Source organism: Panthera onca, chromosome C1, assembly GCF_046562875.1.
Source record: "Panthera onca isolate mPanOnc1 chromosome C1, mPanOnc1 haplotype 2, whole genome shotgun sequence".
Classification (NCBI taxonomy): domain Eukaryota; kingdom Metazoa; phylum Chordata; class Mammalia; order Carnivora; family Felidae; genus Panthera; species Panthera onca.
Window position 1 is genome coordinate 175,380,327 of NC_138346.1, and position 24,327 is coordinate 175,404,653.

The 24,327-nt window shown below is 46.2% G+C and overlaps 1 protein-coding gene across 19 annotated transcripts in view; it reads left to right on the plus strand.

Moving 5' to 3' along the window:
* Positions 1-24,327, plus strand: part of DAB1 (DAB adaptor protein 1) — a 1,137,940-nt gene that overhangs the window by 1,064,979 nt on the left and 48,634 nt on the right. For 10 of the 19 annotated variants that reach the window (XM_078451862.2, XM_078451864.2, XM_078451865.2 and 7 more), the window contains 5 exons: positions 2,826-2,957; positions 3,564-3,683; positions 4,161-4,199; positions 5,747-5,812; positions 12,644-12,703. In XM_078451862.2, the coding sequence (XP_078307988.1) occupies positions 2,826-2,957; positions 3,564-3,683; positions 4,161-4,199; positions 5,747-5,812; positions 12,644-12,703 (417 nt within the window). The remainder of the gene's footprint in view (positions 1-2,825; positions 2,958-3,563; positions 3,684-4,160; positions 4,200-5,746; positions 5,813-12,643; positions 12,704-24,327) is intronic. The other 9 variants (XM_078451869.2, XM_078451873.2, XM_060626807.3 and 6 more) reach the window with 4 other exon arrangements.

Below are 24,327 nucleotides of genomic sequence, written 5' to 3' on the forward strand. Positions count from 1 at the left end.
GCAATATTAGGTATCATCAGGCGTTAAAAATGTTTTGATTTTAAAACACTTAATGAGGATTCCCAGATAAATTAAAGCAACTCCATCTGCTGTCTTGCATAGTAGGTGATATTTTACCCTTGCACAGTCATCTCCAAATCTAATTCCACCAGGAAGACTTCTAATCACAGTTTAATTTTAGAGCAATATTCCACTTGGCAATCAATAAGGTACTGTCGTCAAACTTTGATTTAATAGGAAACGTGGATAACATTCTCCACGTTATGCAGAGAGAGAAATACTTTGAGGAAAGGGGGAGAAAGAGAATGTCTTTGTCTTCCACTTTCCCCTGCTGCATACCATTCTAGTTCACAAAAGCCTATAAATCAATACACCCATGTTGTGTGAATATAAATCTCATCAATTTTACATCATTAACACTATGAAAAAGCTACCACTCTTTGAGCAATTTTCCTCCACTAGCTAAGCATGTCCACTTAATAAAACAAGAATAAATGGATTCTTGGTCTTCCACTAACAAACATTTCCTTCCCCGCCAACTTTATTTGGGTCAGAACTCACTAGAATTACACGGTTGTCTTGTGGCCAGTTAGGTGACTAGACAGTGACACCACCCACCAAGCATGATGTGCAGCAGTCAGTGGACAACCTGGGCAAGGCACGACCTGAAGGGAGAGTCACAAGAGCAGTCAGAGAGGTTAGTGAGTGAACAGAGTCTAGAAGGTCAAGGTGCAACAGCAAATTCTACTGCAGAAATGATTCATGAGGTCAGAAACCTAGAAAGATCGCAGCAGTGTGGGAATGGGTGTTTTGGAAGGCCAGGGCCAGTAGTCCGGAACTAAGGTGATGACCATCATGAGACTAGATGTCCACTGACCTAAGAGACTGGCTGTGTGGTTCAAGGTCCTAATGGCTAAAGGATCTTGGGTGATAGGACCAGACCTTCCAGAACATCTACTCCAGTGATTCCTACCATGTTCATGATTAAGTTCCCTTTGTGTTACATGTCTCCCTCCTTCCGTGGACTCGGTAACGGGGAAGATTTTGTCCAACCAAAAAAAAAAGGGTATTTATAATCATTCACTTTCCTACTTGAATTATTCAAACCCATAAGTAAATGCCAAAGAGAATCTCCTCAGAGATGATTCTAAGGAGTACAACATAAACCTGATACATTTCGAAAAGAACTTGGCATTTTCATTTGCATGCACATGTGTAGTCTTAATTAAGAGTAGTTACAAATTTCTGCTTAGCTTTTTGAAATGTTGAAAACTGCTTAGGACTTCTTTTTATTACCTTTAATGAAGCAAGTAGACCCAGGGCTTTGAGTTAGGAGCCATTGATCTGGTACAAACTTCTCATTGGATAGAAGAAGAAGCAAAGGTCCAGAGAGGTGCAGGGAGTGCATTGTGCTCACAAAGTGGCCAGAATACAAGGCTCTTAATATGTAATTTAATGAAAAGGCCCCTTATAAGGACTTTAAGCACATCATATAACGCCCAACTACCTGCGCAAGCCTTTACACAGAGTACTAAGTGTTGCTTTGAGTAGGTTTAATATAGGAAAATGGTCCTACAGATGGCCATCACCAATAGGATGGCAAGCATTATTTGTTGAAGCTTAGATAATAAAGGTGGGAAGATCAGCTTCAAAAGATTACCAAATTACTGATCAACTATCCTGATTTACTTGAGTTCAGGAACTATGGGTCAAACATAGCACAAGGTTCTAAGAAGACAGAGTTGAGGAAGATGGATCTTGTGAAGACAGACAAGGAGCCAGGTAAATATATCAGAGTAGGAAGGTCTGGAAAGCAAGAACCCAGGGAGGCTGTGTGTGAGGACTCCATTAGGAATTGCCGTATCAGTAGAGACCGAAGTTCTATGGAATTATTTCTGCAGAGGAGGAAAAGCAAGCCTCATTCAGGGAAGATTTCACAGAGGTGGTGCTATTCAAATATCTTTTTTTTTTTTTACGTTTATTTATTTATTTTGAGAGAGACAGACACAGTGCGAGTGGGGGAGGGGCAGAGTGCGAGCGAAAGCAAGAGAGAGAGAGAGAGGAAATCCCAAGCTGGCAGCACAGATCCCAACCGGGGGCTCGAACCCACAAAACCGTGACCTCATGACCTGAGCCAAAACCAAGAGTTAGACACTTAACCAACGGAGCCATCCAGGCACCCCTCAAATGTTCTTTTGAAAGGGAATAGGAGGACTCAGGCAAATGGGTAGAAGAACGGGCATGGCAAACAGAGGGACCAGCCCAGGAAGAGCCTGAGAACTAAGGGCATCTACCTCTAGCCCAGATGGTGACTCTGGACAAGATAGAAGAAGGTGTTTGTTCCCCGAGACACTCTGTCACCATCGGTCAAAAAAGGGTTGTAACCATATAAGTGCATAGTTCTGTGACACTGAACGGTACTCCCTGTACTTTTCCACCACAGCAAGCAGAGGCCCTGGGGATGGAAATGTATTAAATATCAAGCCGGAACTTCAACGTGGCTATGTCACAAAGAGAGCTGTAGCAGAAGCCTGCACCTTGAACTAGACTGACTGGCCCTGGCAAGCTTAATGGAAGCCATGGCCACAGACGCTCATTCAGCGTATGAGCAGTCCTGTTTGTCTGCCTGGTCACAGCACTAAGACCATGGAGGAAAGCCTCCACCCCTCAAGGGCAGGCGCAGCTCTTTTTTCCTTCCATCTGGACCCAACAGCTTTTCCAAAGCCCTTCGGGCCTGTTCACACGTAGCTGAAACGCATCTCTTATTGATCAACAGCTCGAAGGGAAAGTCCCGTGAAATATGTTCTTCCTTTTGTCTCTGATAGGCCCTTCAGCATCATCATGCTGTTCATGAAATTTCCTACATTGCAAAGGACATCACAGACCACCGGGCCTTTGGATACGTTTGTGGGAAGGAAGGGAATCACAGATTTGTCGCCATAAAAACAGCCCAGGCGGTGAGTATCCCCATCCAAGGAGGGCGCCTTTCCTGGTAGCTTTAGGGGACAGCGCGTGCAGTCACACTGTTGGTGTTTGAAGGCCGCCTCTGATGTAAGACGGAGCGATGCTGATGCTCAGATAGCCTCGGAGCAAGGAAGCTTGCTCCAGCCCATCCGGTCTTGTTTTTCCCTAATGGGTATTTCGTAATGACTAATTATTTTCCTTTCTGATTAAGCTGGATGGAGGCACACTACACAAATAAGTTTCCTTGTGTTCATAGCCTCATTTAAAAAGAAAATAAGAGAAAACAAATAGCTGTTTTGCATAAGGCCTACCCTAATTTTATTGTATTTAGAATTACTAATAAATAAAAGCAGTGCCTTTTATGCTTATGATTATTATGAATTTGCAAATATAATTAGTCGAAGAAATGAACTTTAGCCTAGATGCAATTTGCTAAACCAATATAAACAAGGTAGAATTAATTAAAGACGGAATGCTCTCAGTTTAATAGGAAAGGGAAGGGCTGCGGGTTGTACCAGGCAAAGGCAAAAGTGGGCCGGGCTGCTTCTGCCTTTATACCATTCCCTTACTAATGTGATTCATCCCACCTTCTACTCCAGGCTGAACCTGTTATTCTGGACTTGAGAGATCTCTTTCAACTGATTTACGATTTGAAGCAACGAGAAGAATTGGAAAAAAAGGCACAAAAGGATAAGCAGTGTGAACAAGCTGTGTATCAGGTATACCTGTGAATTTACCCGAGTACCAGGGAAGACTAGGACTTCAAATAAACAGATGTGAAAACTGACAGTCAGGTCCTGTCCTCCCGCTGCCAAGTAGAAATAAACAAAGATGAAAGGTTCCCGTGTAAATTTCAGGCACCGAGAGCAAGCCATTAGAGATGATCTTTTATTCTCTGAAATCCTGAACATGTGAGAGAAAGTGAAATCTTGAATCCCGAGGAAGATTTCTGGGCAGGAGAACAGAAGAAATGCAATTGCTTTTGCTGTTGTTGATAGTGGGCGTGGGGGTGGGGGTGGCTGCAAGAGTTTTCTTTTCCTTTTTTTTTTCCCTGTGTGTTTTCTCCCTAAAATGACCCAGCAGCCTGTCCTTCCCAGAGCTGGTTTCTGTACTGTCCTGTGATTTCTGAACACAATCTCACACCTCTTCCTTTATATCTTCTGCTTTTCAACCTCCCTTCACTCGCTCTGCTGTAGACAATTTTGGAAGAGGATGTTGAAGATCCTGTATACCAGGTAATTTCTGAAACCCATCGGGGTTTTAGGGTCAGGAATGGCGAGGCCTGTGCTACAGACACTTTGTCAGAGCCCTGAAGAATCCCCTGACGGCAGAGCCTGGAGGAGGGACCGAGATTATTTCCAAGGGTGCGGGTTGTGAGCCTCTCCAGGAGTGAATTTCCATAAAAAATGAACAGAAGTTTGGCTGGCATCCATAACATGGGATCTTGAGATAGGTTTCCTCCTTCCTGCCCCTGCCCCAGCCCCCTCCACTATCTGTAAAAGTTTGATTCTCAGAACTGGATGTTATCAGGAGTCTCTTGTATATTTCAAGTTTGTGTGGAGGCTTCTCTGAGTTAGGAACTGGGGATGGGGAGTGAGTTTGGGTGACATTTGAGTGCAAGCCCAAAGGGCAGTCTGTAAGCTTTGGGAAGGCTGTGGGGAGAGATCTCTCTGGCCCCTCTGATTGTCTGGATCGTGCCATAGAGGCTGTTGGGAGGAGAGTAAGGGAGATCCTAGAGATGGCCCAGGTAGTAACTATCCCTGGACTCTCAAGCTTGCAGCCCAGGTGTGGCTAGAGAGATGGCTTCTCTTGGATCCAAGTGTGTGCTGTGTACAAACAGATGCAGAGAAAAGGGAAGAGGATACCTCCCACCACCAACCCCAACCCACTCATACTTACTCCCAAGGAGAGAAAAGAGTGAGAAAATGAACTTGCAGGACATAAAAGAAAACCTGAAACTTATGAGTTATATGTGTGTGTGTCACACATATCTGTTTCCACACAGAAAGCTGGTACAGCTATGACAAAAATAAAACCATATGGATAAAATAAGTAATATAATATGAGTAACACAAAGTAAAGGTTTCTAGCATATGTGACAAAAAAAAAAAAGCCAAAGATACGCCTAACGGCATGCCCTGGCTATAGAATGCTGAGGGCGAGGATTTGTCTAGAATGTGAGCTCTGCCCTGGCCAACTGGCTCACAGGGAATGAAGACTATCGCCCTATTTGAAATTGCTCAGTCCTTTAAAGTCTGAAACGTGCACAGGGGAAAAGAAATTGAGTTTCAGTATTTAAAACTAAGAATGTAAAATAAGGTGCTATTTATGGGATGCGGAAGTTTGGGGTTTCTGAGCACTTCCAAGCTGAGTTAGGAGCTTTGGGGAAGCAAAGGGGGGCAGCAGATGTAACCCAGATTAGGAAGTTGGGATCCCAGATGTTCCCAGGAGATGTCATTCCCACTCAGCAATGAAGCACTTGCAGACCTTACTGAGATAAAATGCCATTGAATGAAGAAGTTACATTTCCCCAAAGATGTGCAGGGGCCCATGCAATCACTCCTGTACCACTGACCATCAGACCCTTGCCATTTTTGTAAGAAAAGGCAGAGGTGTGCAAGGCACCCGTAGTGTTTCTGTAATCCACTTGTCTCTTGAGGGTATTTTCTGTTGTGACTGTTTCTTTAATGCTCACTGAGATTTGTATCCTGAATTGCAAATGCCTTTTTTTTCCTCTCTCTCCTTCCCCTCTGACCTTTCCTCTCTGGCCGCTCCGTAATAGTACATTGTGTTTGAGGCTGGACACGAGCCAATCCGTGATCCCGAAACGGAAGAAAACATTTATCAGGTATAAAATCGCTTCTCTCTCTTACCATTGCACCGATACCAGTAAATGCTCTGAAGGGCCTGTAGAACCGAGGGCGCTCCCTTCTCATGGTCACATAGCTCTTTCTGTCATTCAGGCTCATGGAAGACAACTTCATGTGGTTGGCGTTTACCAACTGACCAGAAGTTTTCACACCTTGCTGTGGAAATGCTTAATGGCCAGTTGAGTGCGTTGTTTTAATTGTTAATGGATCTTAACTATGTTCAATTGACTCAAGAATCAGACATTCCATTTTAGTAAAGTAACCCATTGGAGGGTTGCTGTCCATGATACAGAAGGGTCCTTCGCTTCTCAAAAGAATGTGTTCATCACATTTCTTTTAAAAGCACTACTGAAAATGAAGGACAAACTCCAAAGCAAACACCTTTGGAACACAGCACTGGAAATATTAATTGAATAAAAGAAAGTACAGCTCCAAGTTTCACCCCTCCTGAAGGGAAGGTAAATTAATATTCTTCAGTGTCTGCTTCTGGGAAAAACCTCACACACACATTTTGACTCACTCCATTCTCGCGCACATGCTATAAAGTAGGTATCTAATCCCACTTTTATCAGGGGGAACTGAGGCCCAGAGAAGCTGAGTAACTTCCTGGGGGCTGTACAGCCATTTAGAGCAGCGATCAGACCCCATGTGAGTGAAGGCACAACTCACCGGACCTCCCCCATGCTTGCCCATCAGAGTTAGAGAAACTGCACCATAGCAACACATCAGATAAATATGACAGCATCCAATTTGTCACTAATTAGAAACTCAGCCTTAATTTGAAATATAAACATCATGGAAGAAGGGGAAAAAATTTAATGTATTTAATAAGTGATTTTAATTTCCTTAACTCACTCAGTTATGTGGTCTGCTATTCTGCCTTGGGCACGCATTACTTATGTAATGAAAGTAAAATAGATTTTCAGTTTCCGTCAAATGCACAGAATTGTAAATGACCAAAGTATAACATCAGCTCTACCAGTAGCTCAGTATAAACCAGGCCCATGGAGTGATAATCGTCTTTCTCTCCCCTGGATCGGTCTAGATTGGATGCAAGTGTAAAGTTATGCTCTGAAGTCTTGTTTAAAGTCAGCGCTCACACAGTTTCTGTCTTTAAATGGAAAACTTACATTTTTGTTCTCAGATTTTATTTTGATTGATTGATTGATTTTTAATGTTTATTCACTTCTTGAGAGACAGAGACAGAGTGTGAGCAGGCAGGGGCAGAGAGAGAGGGAGACACAGAATCTGAAACAGGCTCCAGGCTCTGAGCTGTCAGCACAGAGCCCAATGCGGAGCTCGAACTCACGAACCGTGAGATCATGACCTGAGCCGAAGTTGGATGCCCAACCGACTGAGCCACCCTGGCCCCCCTCAGATTTTAAATTATTACAACCTTGCGGTGTCTGAATATGAGGCCAAAAGAAACCATTAACCAGTCATCCCCTGAAGAAAAAGCACCTTGTAAGACAAAATGAGTCTTTTCAGTGCAAAGTTTCTGAATCCCAGCCAAGCCGTAGTTAGTGGCACCTGCGGGCCCCCATGGGGGACGGCTGGGGGTGTGGGACATCCTATGTGTGGGAAGAACTGGTTTAGGTGAGCAGAGAACTGGGTTCCAGTTCTGGCTGTGTCACCAACTATCTTTGGCTGAGTGGTAGTGTGCAAGACACTTGCCCTCTATGAGCCTCAGTTTCCCCAGTGGTAAGATAGGGAACTAGTTTCCCTGTAACTCACACGTTGGCATGAGAATGAAGCAAGTTCGTGTGAAGGATGTAGAGAAGAGGCTTCATCCTGAGTCACACAGTGTGTGGATTCAGAATCCTAGTCCAAGTACCAACTCAAGTTCTTTTCCTTCTCTGAGCCTCAGTTTACTCACCTGTAAACTGAGCGACTAAGACTGAAGAGTCTCTTAGGCGAGGTCCTTTGCAGCTTTTTGCAGCTAGTGCCTATCAGAGGACAGCGATTCTTTAGAGAAACATGTTCGCTTGCTTTACAGGGCAGCAAGACTTAGAAATTGTGGGGGGGCGGGGAGGGGAGGGGGTAACATTTATTGAGGGCTCCATGAATGGGGTTTACATGCAATATCTTATCTCTCACAACAAGATTGTGTGGCTTGAACCCTCATTCCCACCTTACAGATGGAACCCTGAGGCTCACACAGATAAGATGTCTTGCCCAAGGTCACAGAGCTCCAAGAGGCAGAACTCCCACTCCCAGCCAAGTCTCTCTGACCCCGGTAAATGCATGAATCCCCGGGCTCTTCTCAGCCAGAATATCCTGATGCAGTTTCACGATTAGATTCTGCGTAGGCTCCAAGTCACTATCTAAAAATCACACTTGTTTTAACAGTTGTGACCTCCGGATCTTTCCGGCTGTCCATCATTAGCAGGAAGGTACCGTTTAAGGAAATGAATATTTTATCACCCTCTCTTCTCCTCTCTTGCTTTGCCAGTCAGCTGGGCCTCAATTTGCTCAACACAAGATAAGCTCTTGGGCCCAAAGATAAAGCTGAGCTTTTAAGGAGCTGTGATTAGGGAGCCGCACTCTTCTTTGTGTTTTGAGGGCCTCTGATTATTCCACAGCTATTCATCCTGAGGAGACTACAGTATCTCCAAGTCTTCAGCTTGGCCCAGGGTAGTCTCAGATTTTAATCCCATCCCCTGCTTTCCAGAATGAGGAATGAGGCAGACAGACCTGGGGCCTGATCCTTTAGCCGTTTTGTGGCCTTGGATCAAGTGCATAACTTCTGTATCCCAATCTCCCAGGCTATAAAATTAGGAATGCTGCATTATCTTCCTCTAGAAGTGATGTGAAGGTGTAAAGCTCTTGGTACGTAGTAGGTTCTGTGTAAATGTTAGTTCCTCTACTTCCTGAGAACTTTGTCAGTATCAGATGCTGTTCACGAGGTCTTAGGATGTTATATTAAGTAAAGCAGAACATGACTTGGTCGCCTTGTCTCGTCAGAGAGCCTAGCGGAAAGTTGCAGCCTCACTTGACTTTGCTGTTTATAACTCCGGCATGAGGGAGGGAGAGACTCTTGAGTAAACGGAACCTCTCTTTGAGGATCAGTAGTCTCATTTTCCAAACCGGATTAACAACAGTAATTGTCTTTCTTTTTGCGCGCATCAGGAAAAGTTATCAGTCATCTTTTTAAAGCAACACAGAACCTTGCAGCACAAGGGTTTTTTACACCCCAGCTGATTTTGACCCTTGCAGTAACTCAGTAAGATAAGCACAGCTACGATGGCTATCGTTTTAAATGGAAGAAAATCAAGTCCTCCAGTTTGAGTGCTGTGCCCAAGGCCAGAGCCTCAGCTGTAGACCTGGTAATTCTTTAGTACGTTAACGTTAACACACGGGCGAGATTGCGGCTTTGCACACAGACATTCTCTGAGTCCTTTGGCTTGAAAATCATTTTTAATCGCCCGTGATGTGTCAAGTATTGTTATTTTAAAATGATAACTCTCTGCTCCAATGTCACTCAACCCTGAAACTGCCTCTCTAACACTATTAGTATGTCACTGAGCTAAAATGTCTTCTGTACATGTAGTGCTTAATGTATAGCTTTTACAGTAGTTTGACATCTGTTAACTCCTTTGTTCAAGAAGCAATTGTGTACGGAGCACCTAGTGTGTGCCAGGCACACGGGGATGTGATAGACCACAGCGTGGTCGCCACCCTCAACGCGTGTCTAGGCACCCCCTGGCCTGCCCACCACAGCTACATGAGAAAACGGAGGCTCAGAGGACAGAGGGGCCCTCTGAGGACTCACAGCCTGTGGCAGAGCCAGGATTAGGAACCACATCTCCCGCTTCCTGGGGCGCCTGGGTGGCTCGGTCGGTTAAGCGTCCGACTTCGGCTGAGGTCATGGTCTCACGGTCCGTGAGTTCTAGCCCCGCGTCGGGCTCTGTGCTGACAGCTCAGAGCCTGGAGCCTGTTTCAGATTCTGTGTCTCCCTCTCTCTCTGCTCCTCCCCTGTTCATGCTCTGTCTCAAAAATAAATAAACGTTAAAAAAAAATTTAAACAGATCTCCCGCTTCCTTTTGGTTGAGAACTGTCATCACTCTACACCGTCCTATTACTGAAATGGTCTGTGGGCAGAGTGGACCAGCCAGGCAGGGGTGAGAACCAGCACACGAGGCACGTTCTGGTCTTTGTCCCTTAAACACTTCTGCCCTTAACACATACATGGTAAATGTTCAGTGCTTAAACATTTCCTGTGTAACCAGTATTTACGGGATGAGGAACAGGTTAGCAAAATACCTGCCCTGCGCTGCACAAGCTCACAGGCAGCTGCAGTGTGGGTTGATAGCTCCTATATAAGATAAAGCACTTTTGACACTCGTGTGAGTAACCCAATTACTTTCTCAACTCCTCCCAGGAAAACAAGGAGCTCCATTCACTCGGGGGCCTTATCCAGCTTGTTTGCCATCACTGTCCCCGGCAAACCACAAAGCCTGATACATAGTAGGTTCTTGGCCACTTTTATTTTTTAGTAGAAGAATGTACCAGAGCTTACAAGAGTCCAGAGGAAGGCTCCGACCAGGTAGAGAGCCAGGCAAGGCTCCCAAGAACGTATCCTGCCCGACATAAATCTTTAAGGACAAACAGGCAGATTGATATGTCACCCATGGGAGAACCAAGTAGCAAAGCTTTTTCAATTATGCACAGTTTGGGTTTATCCATCCTGCCGCTTCTCCTCCATTTGCAGGGATAATTGAGAGTCAGCTGCGGTTCAACTTGCTAAGTGCCCATAGTGAGCAGTGAATTACGAGGAACAGAAATGCTGTTCGTGTTGCTCAGGAAAGGGTGAGCCAGTAAAAATACAAGTGCGGGCTGGTAATTTATTGGCCCTTGTTAACAAGGACTCTGTAGGCATTCTTAGAGGATTCCTTTTAGAGGGAGCTGAGTTATCAGGAGCAAAGAAATTACATTCGTCACTGGCTACCTGCAAACTAGGGTTTGCGAGAGCAGCTCAGGAAGCGCATCTTTCTGCATGGTCCGTGCTCTGCCATGGACCTCCCGTTTTCTGCAGGAACGTGCACAACCTTCTGCAAGTGTAGAATGTGATGTCAGAGAAAAGGGTGCAATCAAAAACAGCTAGGGAATGGTGGGACCAGGGGTGAGGTGCAACTGTCTATACCGCGTAGTAGTTAAAACGCAAACTGCCAGAACTCCAGCTCTAGCCCCACCCCCCCTCACCTGCAGGATGCTCTCTGGGCTTCATTTTCCTCCTCTGCAACATTGTGACAGTTGTCATCCTTGCCCGACTGACTTGTCTTGAGGACTGCATGCAAATACATGTAAATACTCAGAACAGTGGCTGGCACATAAGAAGTGCCCTGTCAATGTTAGTTCGGGCTGTTAGTAATAAATGTTTTGTTCGGTAGCCAGAAAGAGCTGGGTTCGAATCTCACCGCTTAACTAGCTTTAAAGCTTTGGAAAAGTTTCCCTGACATCTCTGAGCCTCAGTTTTTCACCACCTAAAGTGAAGATTCTAACACCGAGCTCTTAGGATTATTAGAAGGATTTTAAGCTAAGTTGATGAGTGTGGAAATAGCACAGGGTCTCGAGGAATGAGCCCAAATTCTTCTTTCTTGTTAATTGTATAGTTAGCTGGTCCAAGCCTAAAAGACACTTTTTCTTTTCCTTCACTGTTCCCCACGTTTCTTATGAAACATTTACGCAGCAGACATCTACCAGATGCCTACTGAGCGTTGGGCACTGTGCCTGCTCTTAAAGAGCTCCCAGTCTGGTGAAAAGAAACACAGATTAGCAGACAGAAGACCACTGCAGGCTGATGCCTCCGATGGGGGTAGGAGCTACACTGTGCTAGTTTCTGGGAAGCATACATGATTGCTCTCCATCCGGAATGTTTCAGTGTAACACCCTGACTGGCCCATTAGAAAAGCGTTCAACCTATCTACTGTTGTTAATATTATAAAATACATGCTGATCCTTATTTATATGATGTGTCAGCAGTAAAAGAAGCTCTCATTCTAACACTTCACACTATCACAGCTCCTAATCGTCTGTATTTACTGTCTACTTTCTTGTTGGATTCCCACAGTAACCCAAATCAGAAGCAGAGCCAGTAACACCCATTTTAGGATCGTGACGCTCCGAGGGGCTGTGGCCTGTTCAGGGTGTGACAGTTACCAAGTGGCCCGATAAGACCAGATGGAGGAGTACAAGGAGAGAGGGAGGAAAGAAAATACAGATACATATTAAAAAACAATTGGAATTTTCTCGACTCTTGTCTTGCGCTTTCCCTGCCATTAACGGTCCCTTTTCTTGGAAGACACTTTGGGTAAATATCAGATGGCTTGTCCATGATCCCAGCAGAAGCCGTTCTTTATACTGAGACCTTGATGTTTGCTATATTGTAAATAACCTGACTCTCAGCTTAAACTCAGCTGCAAACTAATTTTAATCACTTGGGACAAGTCAGAGCACCTCTCTGAGGCTCATTTCTGTCTTTGGCGAAATGAGGATTATTTTTTCCACCACATAACCTCTGAGGTCCCTGCAGCCATCTGTCCTGTGATTCCGTGAGAAGCCCGATGGCAGAGACACCCTGCACTCATTTAAGTGACTCACACACTCCTCCCTCATCCAGCTTTCCTCAGGGAAGGAGCCTGGCCTCCTGCTTCTACACTGGCGGAAGCCCCTTTGATTTGGGACCCTCAGGCCTCAGGGGCCATTCTCACACACACTTAAGCCAGCTTGAAGTTGAAGTGTGATGGCTTTGTTCTCTGAAAGTGGAGTATCAAAGTGTTTTGACTGTGTCGAATTTGATTTTTCCATAGGTTCCCACCAGCCAAAAGAAGGAAGGTGTTTATGATGTGCCAAAAAGTCAACCTGTAAGTGTAAGTAAATCTTCTCTCTTCTGCCAGGCTCCCGTGACCTGCACTCCTACGAGGCTGTGTCTACAGCTTGAGGAAGGGAACCCCTCTTCTGGATAGGCGTTATAACTTAGCTTTACCAGGGCCTACATGGCATGGACTCCTCAGTGAGTCAGAGGGAAGAGGGCATAAGGCGGAAATGGTGAGGCTGAGGAAGGGTTGCCAACCTGGACCGAGGTCTGGCCCCCCGCGTGGCGGTGAGTTGAATTGCACAAACCACTATGTCCAGGGGTCTCAAGGTCTGAGTTGTTCCATGACAAAAGTCTCCGGCCAAAGACTTAATTATACCTGATCAAAAAGGGGGCAGTGTCTCGATCCTGGGAAGAGTTGCCCATCCGATTTAAAAGTGGTTGACAGGTCTCAGAGGGATCATAGAAGAGCCGGCCAGGGCCTTTAGACTGTATAAGGGTCCAGCCAGTGGACAGACCACCAAGAAAAAGGCCACGTGTAGTGGGCTTGCAAAGAACCCGGCAGGTCCACTACATCTGGACCCCATCGGCCGGTGGGACTCCTGGAAATGGAAAATATCAAGCTGTGTGACACTGCCACAAGCCAGTGCTAGGCCAGGCCCAGATTTCGGCCCCCCATCCAGTCGGCGTGCGGAAGGCAGCCTCTGTACGTGATTCAGGAGCACTGGGGAACTCTTGCCCAAGGGGACATCGGACTTCACCGCGGCCTGTGTAAACAGAACTAGGATGTTTAGTCACCGCTGATCTCATTCAGCTCAGTGATGGGTACAAAGAGCACAGGCTTTGAAAACAGACCCCCAGGAACTCCAGCTCTGACCCTAACAGGACTGTTGTGAGGCTGGATGACTCTCTGGGCTGTTGTTGTTGGTCCTGGACCCCACCCTGTGAGAGACACAAAGACACCCCCGCATTTTTCAAGGTCAGATTGATAGGGCAGTTTGAAACCCCATTCCTAGGGCAGCAACTGAAGGACCTAGAAATGCTTGGCCTGGAGAAAAGGAACCATAAATGTGGAGATGGGAGTCCCCAGGGCTACCGGTTGGAAGAGGGCTTACACTGTTCTGATTTGGCCAGCCCAAAGTGACAGTGACCTTCCTGAGCAGTGGTCAGAGCTGTTAAGAGTTAGAACAGCTGGCACCTAGGGGAGTGAGTTCCCCATCACTGGAGCTGGTGCAAGCAGAGCCTAAAAGACCCCCTGTCAGAAAAACTATAGGAGGATTCAAATGTGGAATGGGCAGAGGGGAAAGAGGAGCTCCTGTTGTCCCTTTCAAACCTGACCTTCTGTCCTGAGTTGAGAGTCTTTCTGGCTCATTCTTACCCTCCTCTGCCCCTGTTCTCTTTTCACCTGGTGAAATTTCTTCCTTTTCCTATCAGCATCCATTCCTCTTCCCAATATCCTGCATCCACCAGACCCCACCTAAATCCTGCTCCCAAAAGCCAACGCATGTTAGGTTTCATGAGACAGCATATTTGAATGGGGTCCTCAAAAACTTGAGTCTACAACGTAGTTGAGAACGTGAAGTGAAGTGTCGCTCAGAGAAAAAGCCGTTTTTCTCCTTGAGGCCTTTGCATTTGTCAAGCCTTCTTGTCACGGAGACACTGGTCTGTTCGTGTTTCCGTTTGGTTCAGCTGCCATCACACAGCTCCCTACAATTCAATTTGTGCCTAAATTGCTTCGCTTGCCCCTAACAGGTTTAGATACGTGAGGAAACATGCTCCATTTGCCGCCTTGGTTTTCGTGAATTTATTAACCAATCTGGCCACACCATCTCCATGCTTAATAGCTGAAAAAAAAAAAAAAAAAAAACCCAACCAAACAAAAAAAAATCCCAAGCTCCTTAGCCTGACGTGCATGGCACTCAGATGCCAGCCTCAGCCCGGATCTCTGGTCTACCTCCCCCTGGTCCAGCTCTACTGAAGCTTCTGAAGGAGCCACATCCTCCCCTAATAGCCCAGCTTAGCTTCAGGCTATGGGGACTCAGGGAGACTTTGTGGTCTTCTGCTAAGTGTGAGCAGATCACCCCTACCTCTGTGCCCCGCTCCCTATCATTCCTCTGTTAACAGCTCGTAGCACACAGCATCCCAACTCTTCTCCTGGCTCCTTACTTCCAGGAACTTCCTGAGGTCCTTGGATTACCAGAAGCAAGCCCGGGGTCTGGCATGTGAAAGGCAGGGATGACACAGCCGCTCAAGGGGTGTTTCATAAATATACACATGACTCTGCCTGTAGAAAGAATTGAAAATCCTTACACTTTCTTTTAAAGGGAATTTCCTGGTTATCTGACTCTGAAATAGGCATTAAGTAAACATGCTCAGGTTTTGCTTGAGAAATATCTGGGCTGCCTGAATGGCCAGCAGTAGCTTCCAACCCTCTGTTCGCATAGAGTCCTAGAAGCATCTGGGCTTTTCTGTGAACGATTTCAACATTTCTAAAAGCCAGAGAGAGGTAGCAAGTCAAACGTATCAACTCTAGTGGAGGGGCAGATGCTTGCGTTTGGTATCTCAACTCCTGTTCTTACTACCTGTAGGACTTCTGATAAGTTCCCTTGTTTCTCTACACCTCCCTGCTCTCATCTATCAAAGGAGTTACTAAACCCAACTTACTAAATGATTTTAAGGAGAAAACAACATGTGTATTGGAAACTTGATCCCACTTGCCTAAACTTCCCAGAGGTACTTTAAATATCCCACAGCCCACATTCCTCACTGTTCTGGGATCTTCCTGTCCTCCAGGCTGGCCCCTGTAGACCTGCCTCCCTGATGAGTGCATATTCCCTGGGATACCTCTGTGCCCTGAAAATCTCTGCTGTGATCTCGCTGTTTGCTACCTCACCACCTGCTCCTTAACCAGAAAGACAAATAAACCAAAGACAGCCAAGTCAGTGCATATTAAGCAGCTTCAAGCCAGTTTGACAGCTTCCACAAGTTTCCCACAAGAAGGGAAACTGCCCAGTGGCCTGTTACTCTAGGAACCACCGGTTTCTTCTTCTTCGGGTCCAGAGCCCAGTCTGCCCAGAGCCCAGTAAGAGACTCAGCTTGGGGCTGTCACTGGGGAAGATCACACATCAGCCCCAGAAGAAATGGCCTGATCTTCAGCATCAGACATGGGTATGCTCTCATCCTGGCCACCCGCTAAGGGTCCTTGAGCATCTTTTTCCATCTCTAAACCCCAGTGTCGTAACCTGCAAAGAGAAAGGAATGCCTGCCTTGTAGCTTTGTTTGGAGGACTAAAGGAGACATTTATGTAAAACCTTAACAAGGGATATGGACTAGATTAAACGAGAACATTACCGTCGGTTGTCGGCACGAGCAATCCACCAGCCAACAGTTCACACTGAGGCGGGGATTGCAAGTATGCTAGGTAATTGCACACCTCCTCTAGGAAGGCTTTTTTTTACCCCAGAGTAAACAGCTCCCCCGGGAGAGCTCTGTGCTTCTCTGTGCAATGATCACAATGCACTGTTACCTTTTCTTAATGAATCCATGTGAGCCATTGGACTTTGAGTTTCTTAAAGGCCTTGGCTTCAGGGTTAATGGTACCTGCCTTAGAGTTTTTTGTGTTAAGGACTAAGTGAGCTGAAGAATATGAATCAACACAGTGCTTGGTGCAGAGTAGGGATTCAACAGCTGTGAGCTGTTACTGTTCTGCTCTGTGAGCACCTTGAGGTCAGGAATCGCTTTTAATCATCACTCTCTCTAAAGTAACTCCTCTGAGGATTTCTGCTCCCTTTGAGCTTTTGATGGTATACTCTTTCCCCGTGGGTGGCGGGAGTCTCATGTGCCCAAGTAAATTTTTATAGGCCTTGAAGCCAGTGGGATCCTTGATTGCAGCTCTAAAACCTCTGTCCTGGAGTCTCAGTCCCCTGGACTAGGGTGGCTCACTGTCACCCTACATGGCCAGAGGTGTCCTCATCAAGGTGTCACATTTGGTGTATTGGAGTTTGAGAAGTCGTTGCATTTCTTCTGGGTCTTGCCCACCCCAGTGCGTCACCTGATGGGACACAGTTTTGTCTCGATCAGTTGGGATGTTGGTCCAGACAGAAAGCCAGTTCTCTGTCTTCAGTCTCCTCTCTGACATCATGCATCCACACCCTAGTTTATACCACCAGGCACCATAACCTTGGGGAGCCAAGCCCTACCAGCCCCTTTCTTGTTCCCTTTTGCACAAATAATGTGTTAGGATGCTTTGCTTGTCCTAATCCAGACCTATAATGTTACCTTCCTGTAACAGATTTGTTCTTAGGGTCATACTACACTCCCCTCCACTCTTACCTAGGACTCTGAGACAAGATAAGGATTAATCCCATTCGCTCCCAGAAATATACATTTCCTCTCTTCCTGGTCAAGGCAGCTAGAAGATTTGTACACAGGCTTTATTTTTATGCCAGGGTCTCCAAACTCTGATAGAATTGATGCTTGCTGATAGGGAATATTAGCTGACTAGAGAGGCAGGGAGGAAAGAGCGTATAACTTGGGCAAAGCCTTGAAGGATGAGCAGGACTTGGACAGGCACAGCCCCTTCTGGGCATATCATTAAGGTCCTTCTGGCTCCTGAGTTTTTATTTCCTCTACTAGGTGGTACTCAGAACTGATGAATTTATCATCAGTTTCCTTCTCAGAAATGGGTAGCCTTTCTTTCTGCCAGATGATAATGCTTCTGGTGTTCTTTAGACAAATATCCTGGCCTCTTTGGGGCTGTTGGGAAGGCACATCCCTGAGTGGAGAGGAAAACGTCAGCTAAGTAGCCCATTACCGCATCCATTATTTAGTGCTTTTTGCACTCCGTTAGCCTTTGAACATGATTCTGGCTCTACAGGGGGACCCAGTGGACTCACACATTCACAGTTTGCTCAAGTGCCTGTTTTGGACCCTGTCACGCCCCACAACGCTCAACTTGGTTGAGGCTTAACCTTCATAGGTCAACAGACCTAAACCTCAGCATGCCTTATGTCATTGTCACATGAGAAATACCAGCACTTGTCTTCTCCCCTCCCCTCCTTCCCACCTCATGTAGTAGTCTTATGGCTGAGGGACGCCTGGGTGGCTCAGTTGGTTAAGCATCAACTCTTGATTTTGGCTCAGGTCATGACCTCGCAGTTCATGGGATCAAGCCTCGGGTCAGGTTCAGCGCTGACAGCTCTGTCACACTCGCTCTCTCTCAAAATAAATAAATAAACATTAAAAAAAAATATTCTTATGGCTGAAAAAGATCTTTTACCCTTCACCCTATAACTGCCTGGTTTTAAATCCTTTTATGTGGATGTACTAGACATAATTATCAGTACTAACCCATCGGTGGATTCTAGCAGAACTTTCTTCGGCCTTTGAAAGAGAGTCTTAAAGGTTTGGCTTAGCGGCAAATAGAAAGGACACAGGTTGTGGAATTGACCAGCTGGACTCCACATTCAGTTCTGGGGGACAAGACATGGATTCAGATATTGAAAGGAATAATCAGACTCCCCTGAGATTCTTTCCTCCCTTTGGGTGTGATCTTTGCCAATCTCTTCAAGTTTCTGAGACTCCTCTTCGAGTGAAAATGATGACCATTCTATGCCAACATCTCAGGGCTTTTGTGAGACTCATGAAGCAATGTGAGAGCATTGTCTATGAAGATGAGGGGTTGCTTTCATGGTCTCTGGGGACGTAAAGACCAAGGGATGCTGTGCACTCATTCCTCCAGTTATTTTATAGACTATCTTAAGATTACGAGAAAGGCTCAAGTTTTCTGACAAGAGAGGGCACATCTGGGCTCACTGTCAGGAAGAAATCTGAAACCATCTGAGCTGATTTTCAGAGGGAAGGACAGCTCTCAAAGAGTAGTGAGGTCTCTGGCCCCCGGAGTATTCAAGCAGCAGGTGAATGGTTCTGCAGGGGTTCTTATGTGGAGAAGGTAACCACACTAGTGGACCTTGGAGCCGTCCACCCACTCTCTCATCCACTTTCCCCCGTGTTTATAACATCTAGCGTTTACCTCACCATCTTGTTCCCGGTGTCTCAGCTGCGAAGCCAGGCACCCCAGAGGCCCCGTTACTATCTCCACCATCCTCTCCCTGGCTTTAGAGTTGCCCACGGTGAAGTGTGCAGCAATAAGTTATGGCATTGCCCCGTGAAGTCGGTGCTCCGGATGGAAACATGTTTACTATGCGCTGTAATCAAGGCACCACACTGAGCAAGCCCTGGGCACAGAGTAGGTCCTTAGAAAATCGGTCCCTCCTTAGTTTCCTCCTGCAGAGCTGGATGACAGTGCTCTGCATCTCTCTGGTGCATCCTGGAAAAGAGCCACACTGGGAGAATCGGGTAAAAACCCCAGTGATCGCATGTGAAGTCCAAGGCTCCCTTCACTTCCTTTCTTTGCCTTACAGTGCTAGGCCACCAGCCCTGCACACTGAGAGTCTGAGCTAACTTAGCTGGGGAAAAAGCAGGTAGACTTTACTGAGTAGATACTGTGTGCCATGGACAGCCTAGACTGTGGTCTCAATCTATCTCATTCAGTAGTCACACCTGGAAGGTAGATGTGTCATTTATATATGAGGAAGCTGAGGCTTTCCAGAGGTCCTATACAGTCAAAAAGCTGATAAGTGACAGAGCCCGAAATTGAACCTTCAGCTGTTCTGATTCACACAGTTTCCACTAAAACACACTGCCTTTAGGATTCAAGAAAATGCCAAGCCCCCATCATCTCTTCCTCACCCTGGTTGGAGTCAGTACTCAGGCCAGTTTCTGTCTCCCATTACTCGTTGCTTCTGAGTCCTTATTAACAACGCTGAGGCTAGTCCTTGGGGGTGGCTATGAACACCTCTCTCCCCCTTCAGCCGGAGTCCCATGAGGCACACCCATGTCTGACTCGTTCCTGACCCCTCACTCTGCCTATGCACTGCTTTCTGTATCCTGACATTGAAAAAAATATTTGTGAGTCCCAAAGAACAAATCTCAAGGAATCAAAAATCAGAGAGCTGCTCATTTGGCCTCCCCTGCCTCCCACCCTCCAAACATCTATGTTTCTGTGCAAGACCCCTGTTTCCCAACAATCAGTATTCAGTTGATTTTCCTTGCCTTAGATTTAATTCAGTTTCCCTGCTGCAAATGTAGGAAGAGTCAATCCATTAAAGTGAAGAATTACAGAAATTCTCTGGACAACTGTTCCTAACCACCCCCACCAGCCCCCGTCTTTCATGGCAAATAAATTTTCATTCACAATTCAGCAGTTGGTTTTTCCTTTAGTCTGAAATCTGGATCAAGATGTTTCATAATTGAATTAAATCTAGTCTGAACATTTGTCAGTTTCACTTCCTCATTAAGCACCACATTGTAGAGAAATTATAATTATCAGAATGCCGTTAACATAGATGTCACACAAGAGGAGGTCTTCCTGAACTAAGGGAAAGGAATCTGCATCGGCATATTCCACAAAGGAAATAGAAGCTTGCCCTGTCTTGCTTTTCTTAGACAGGCTTTCGGTATGCAGTGGTTAACAAAACTGTCCTGAGATAGAATCCTAAATCCCTGGAATCTCAGAATTTGTGAGGACATTAAAAGCTGCTGGGTCAGCCTTCTCACCAATGCAGGGATCCCTCCAGAACATTTGTGATGAGCGCAGATGAACGTGTCTGACTCTGGCTTTGGCCCACATGCCTGCAGTGACCGACCTTCATGACTTCTGTGATCCCACAGCTCCATTTGCTGGAGAGCCCTCCTTGTTTTCAAGTTCCCTTACAGCTTCTATTCATTCATTCATTCATCCATCCATCCATTTGACAAACATTTACTAAGGACCTCCTATCTGCCATAAAGTGGCCTACTCACTAGGGATATAAAGATGAATAAGGATGGCTGCTTGAGAATTTTAATGATCACAAGAAGGTAGATGTGTAAAAATGGTTGCAACCCGTGTAATCCTCTAGGCCATAAGAGCTGTCTACAATATGCTCTGGGAGCATAGTCGGGAAGCAGAAAACTTTGCCCAAGGGAGTTCAGTGAGGTCTTCACCCAGGAAGTAGGGTCTTAAAAGATGATAGGAACTTGGCACAGAGAAAGAGTGGAACGGGATTCAGGAAGAGGGAACTGAATGTGTAAAGGCACTGCACTATGGAAAAGCATACCATATCCCGGGGGCTGATGAAGAGTCTGGGGTGGTGGGACTGCAGGATGCCTTCGTGTGAGCAGGTGACAGGGCACGAAGGGAAGCCATCCCCACGGAGTGAAGGACCTGGAATGCGATGCTCAGAAACTCACATTGGCTGGGGAGCCACTGGTGCTGCTGGGTGTTGAGTGGCACTATTAGAGTTGTGATTCTCAGCATCACTTTGGTGGCCTGCGACAGGTGGCTTGGCTATTGGAGAGACCGTTAAGAAGCTAATGGGATTATCCATGTGTATCTATCAGGATGAAGTCAGGAAAACAGTGCCCTCACGAGGTAATTTCATAGAGGGAATTTAATGTGGAGAACTAGTTACAAAGGTGTTAGAAGAGCTGACAAGCCAAACAGAGGACAGTGGAGCAACCCAAATTAGTAATATTCAGAAGTTGCTACCATCCCCAGGACTGGAAGGACAAAGAAAGGGACCAGGGCTGCCAGTGGGCACTGTGACTGCAGAGGGCGCAGGGACCTTGGCAAGAGGGGCTGGCTGTCTGGTGGAAAGTAGAACCGTGAGGGAGACTCACGGCCAGATTCACTGCCAGAATACTGCATAAAGAGAGCCAGGGAGAAATTCAGTGCTTCTCCCCTCTTTCCACCATCCAGCATCCAACTACCCCTTTCATTGGCCAAACCGAAGTGAAAGTGGGTTGACAAGGGAGCTCAGGCAATGTAATTTACAAGGTCACCCCCCTGTCCTACTACACAGAGCAGAGGGAGGGCGAGAATGGGTCTGAGGACAAAGTGGTCAAAGGGTAGGCAAGTAGGATTACTTTGGGTCTGGGCTGCAGGTGACACCCTGCAGACAGGGAGAGGAAGGGAGGGAGGGAAATGTGTAAATTTGAATGAATGACATTCAGATCTAGAAAGTAGGTCTAGAAAGTAGTAGGTCTAGAAAGATCTTGCTGATGTGGGGGGAGGGGGTAAGAGAAACACAAGGTCTAAGCTCCTTCTGAAGTGGCAAGCTTTGGCAGGTCAGGTAAGCAGGCAATAGGGACTGAGTGCTCTGTCTCCTGTCCTATAGCTCTGCCATTTACATACGTGCTGTTTTATGTGTCCAGGTTCTAAGGGTGTTTGTAGATCAGCCTTTCCATCCACTCTCTTCAGGTCCTTGCCAAAGACAGTAGTAATCCCTTTCATCCTCCTCTCTGTTCTCAGTCCATGCCTCACATTTGGGCAGTGTCACATTATCACTTTGAATGATATCTGGCTCTTTCTTCCCCGTTTGAAAAACCAGGCTGTCATGAATGGAAGGAATCAAGCAGAGTTGTAGACAGCTCGCTGTTAAATCATTCCCGAAACTTGTTTTCTACAAATGCAAATGTGGAAGGGGATAAGCGCTTGCATAAGCAGTTGCCTGGTGTCCTGTTCGCTCAGTTGTGTGTTGGCAAAAATCACATCTCGATAAAACAATGATCAGTCCATCGCTGTGCTCAAATTCCTGCCACCGGTCTCCTGCAGGAATGGTCTCCAAACTTTTTATGAAATCCTGGCACCATCATTGCAATGAACTGTGCCCAGTAGCCTTTTATATAAACAGATGGGAATAGGAGTTGTGGTTGAAGCTGGGTTGAAGCCTCAAGGCCTACCCACCTGGAATCCTTTTCTGAAGCACAGAAGATTCTGGAAAGGAAGAGATCCAGAGAAGATAGTGTGAAAACCACTGTCAAAAGAATCCACTGGCTAATTCCATGGGTGGGAGCAGGGGGGTGTTGAGATGAAGAGATTATTTCCATTAGAAGCTTTGTTCTTCTATAATTGAATTTGCAAACACAGATTGGGAGCCTGCTCTTTGGGAGGGAGTAAAACGGCACAAAATTTGAAGTTCGGGGCACCTGGGTGGCTCATTCGATTAAGCATCCAAATTTGGCTCAGGTCATGATCTCACAGTTCGTGAGTTTGAGCCTGACGTCGGGCTCTGTGCTGACAGCTCAGAGCCTAGAGCCTGCTTCAGATTCTGTGTCTCCCTCTCTCTCTGCCCATCCCATTTGCTCTCTGTCTCTCAGAAACACATTTTAAAAACATTTTTTAAAAAGTTGAAGTTAATCAGAGCTTTATACTTCTTAGCTGTATGACTCAGCAAAGTGCTTTATGTTTTGGATTCTTCTGAATGACCAGTTAGCATCTGGGGGAAATTACTTGGCACCAACGTGGAATCACAGTTAGAAGTTTGAGCCTTTTGGACCACCTGAGGGACTCCGTTGGTTGAGCATCTGACTCTTGATTTCGGCTCGGGTCATGATCTCACAGTCATGGGATTGAGCGCCACGTTGGGCTCTCGTGGAGCCTGCTTGGGATTCTCTCTCCCTCTCCCCCCTCCCCTGTTCACACTTCCTTGCTCTCTCTCATCCTAAAATTTAAAAACAAACAAACAAACAAAAAACAGAAGTGTGACCCTTTCAGCCTGACTACGTAGGCCTTAAATTTTTTTCCCTCAATTACCAGCTGCGTGACCTCCGATAGTGTGTTCACTCATAAAACGTGGGTAATGACTGTGGTGCCTACCTCATAGAATTCTCCTGAGGACTAAATAAGGTGATGCATGTATAACTCTATATGAGTAGCACCTGGCACATAGTAAGTGCTCAATAAATGTTAGCCGTAATTATTATCGTGAGCTGTTATATGGGCATAGGACTATACCAAGTGCTTCAAGAGATAGGAGAAGGAATAAGATGTGGCCTAGCCCCGAAGGTGCTTGTGGTCTATGGGTGGGAGTGACTTCAGTATCTAGAGTGGGGGCTAGAGTGCCTTTAATTCTCCATGGCTAAGCAATGTCAACAAGATCAAGTGTAACCTGAGAGCCTGGGGTAGGGCTGAACCTACAGGAGAGTTTCATGGCTATAGGGCAGGGATAACCAACATTTGTAACTACCAAAGAAAGCAAGGCACTTAACGAGATAGGCACTTAATGCTCTACTTCAGGACTCTCCCAAGCAACCATAAGAAGTAGGTCTCTTCTCTACGGTAAAGGTTATTAAAGATCAGAGAAGTGGGGCGCCTGGGTGGCGCAGTCGGTTGAGCGTCCGACTTCAGCCAGGTCACGATCTCGCGGTCCGTGAGTTCGAGCCCCGCGTCAGGCTCTGGGCTGATGGCTCGGAGCCTGGAGCCTGTTTCCGATTCTGTGTCTCCCTCTCTCTCTGCCCCTCCCCCGTTCATGCTATGTCTCTCTCTGTCCCAAAAATAAAAAAAAAAAAAAAAAAAAAAGATCAGAGAAGTTAAATCACTTAGCACAGCTAGAAGAGGCATCCCTAAGAATCTAAGCTAGTTCTCTCTGAACTTAAAATGAGGGTGACCTAGTTTATCATCCAAAGTGGGTCACTTTGGAATGCAAAAAAGGGGTGTGCAATTAACAATGACATCAGGACAATAGACATGAACAGGAGCTGTCTTAAGCGGACCAGGATGTAGGGCCACCTTACCCAAAGCCAGTGAATGTCCTTCCCAACTGGGCTACCCTGTCTCAAAGACCACAACACAGGAGA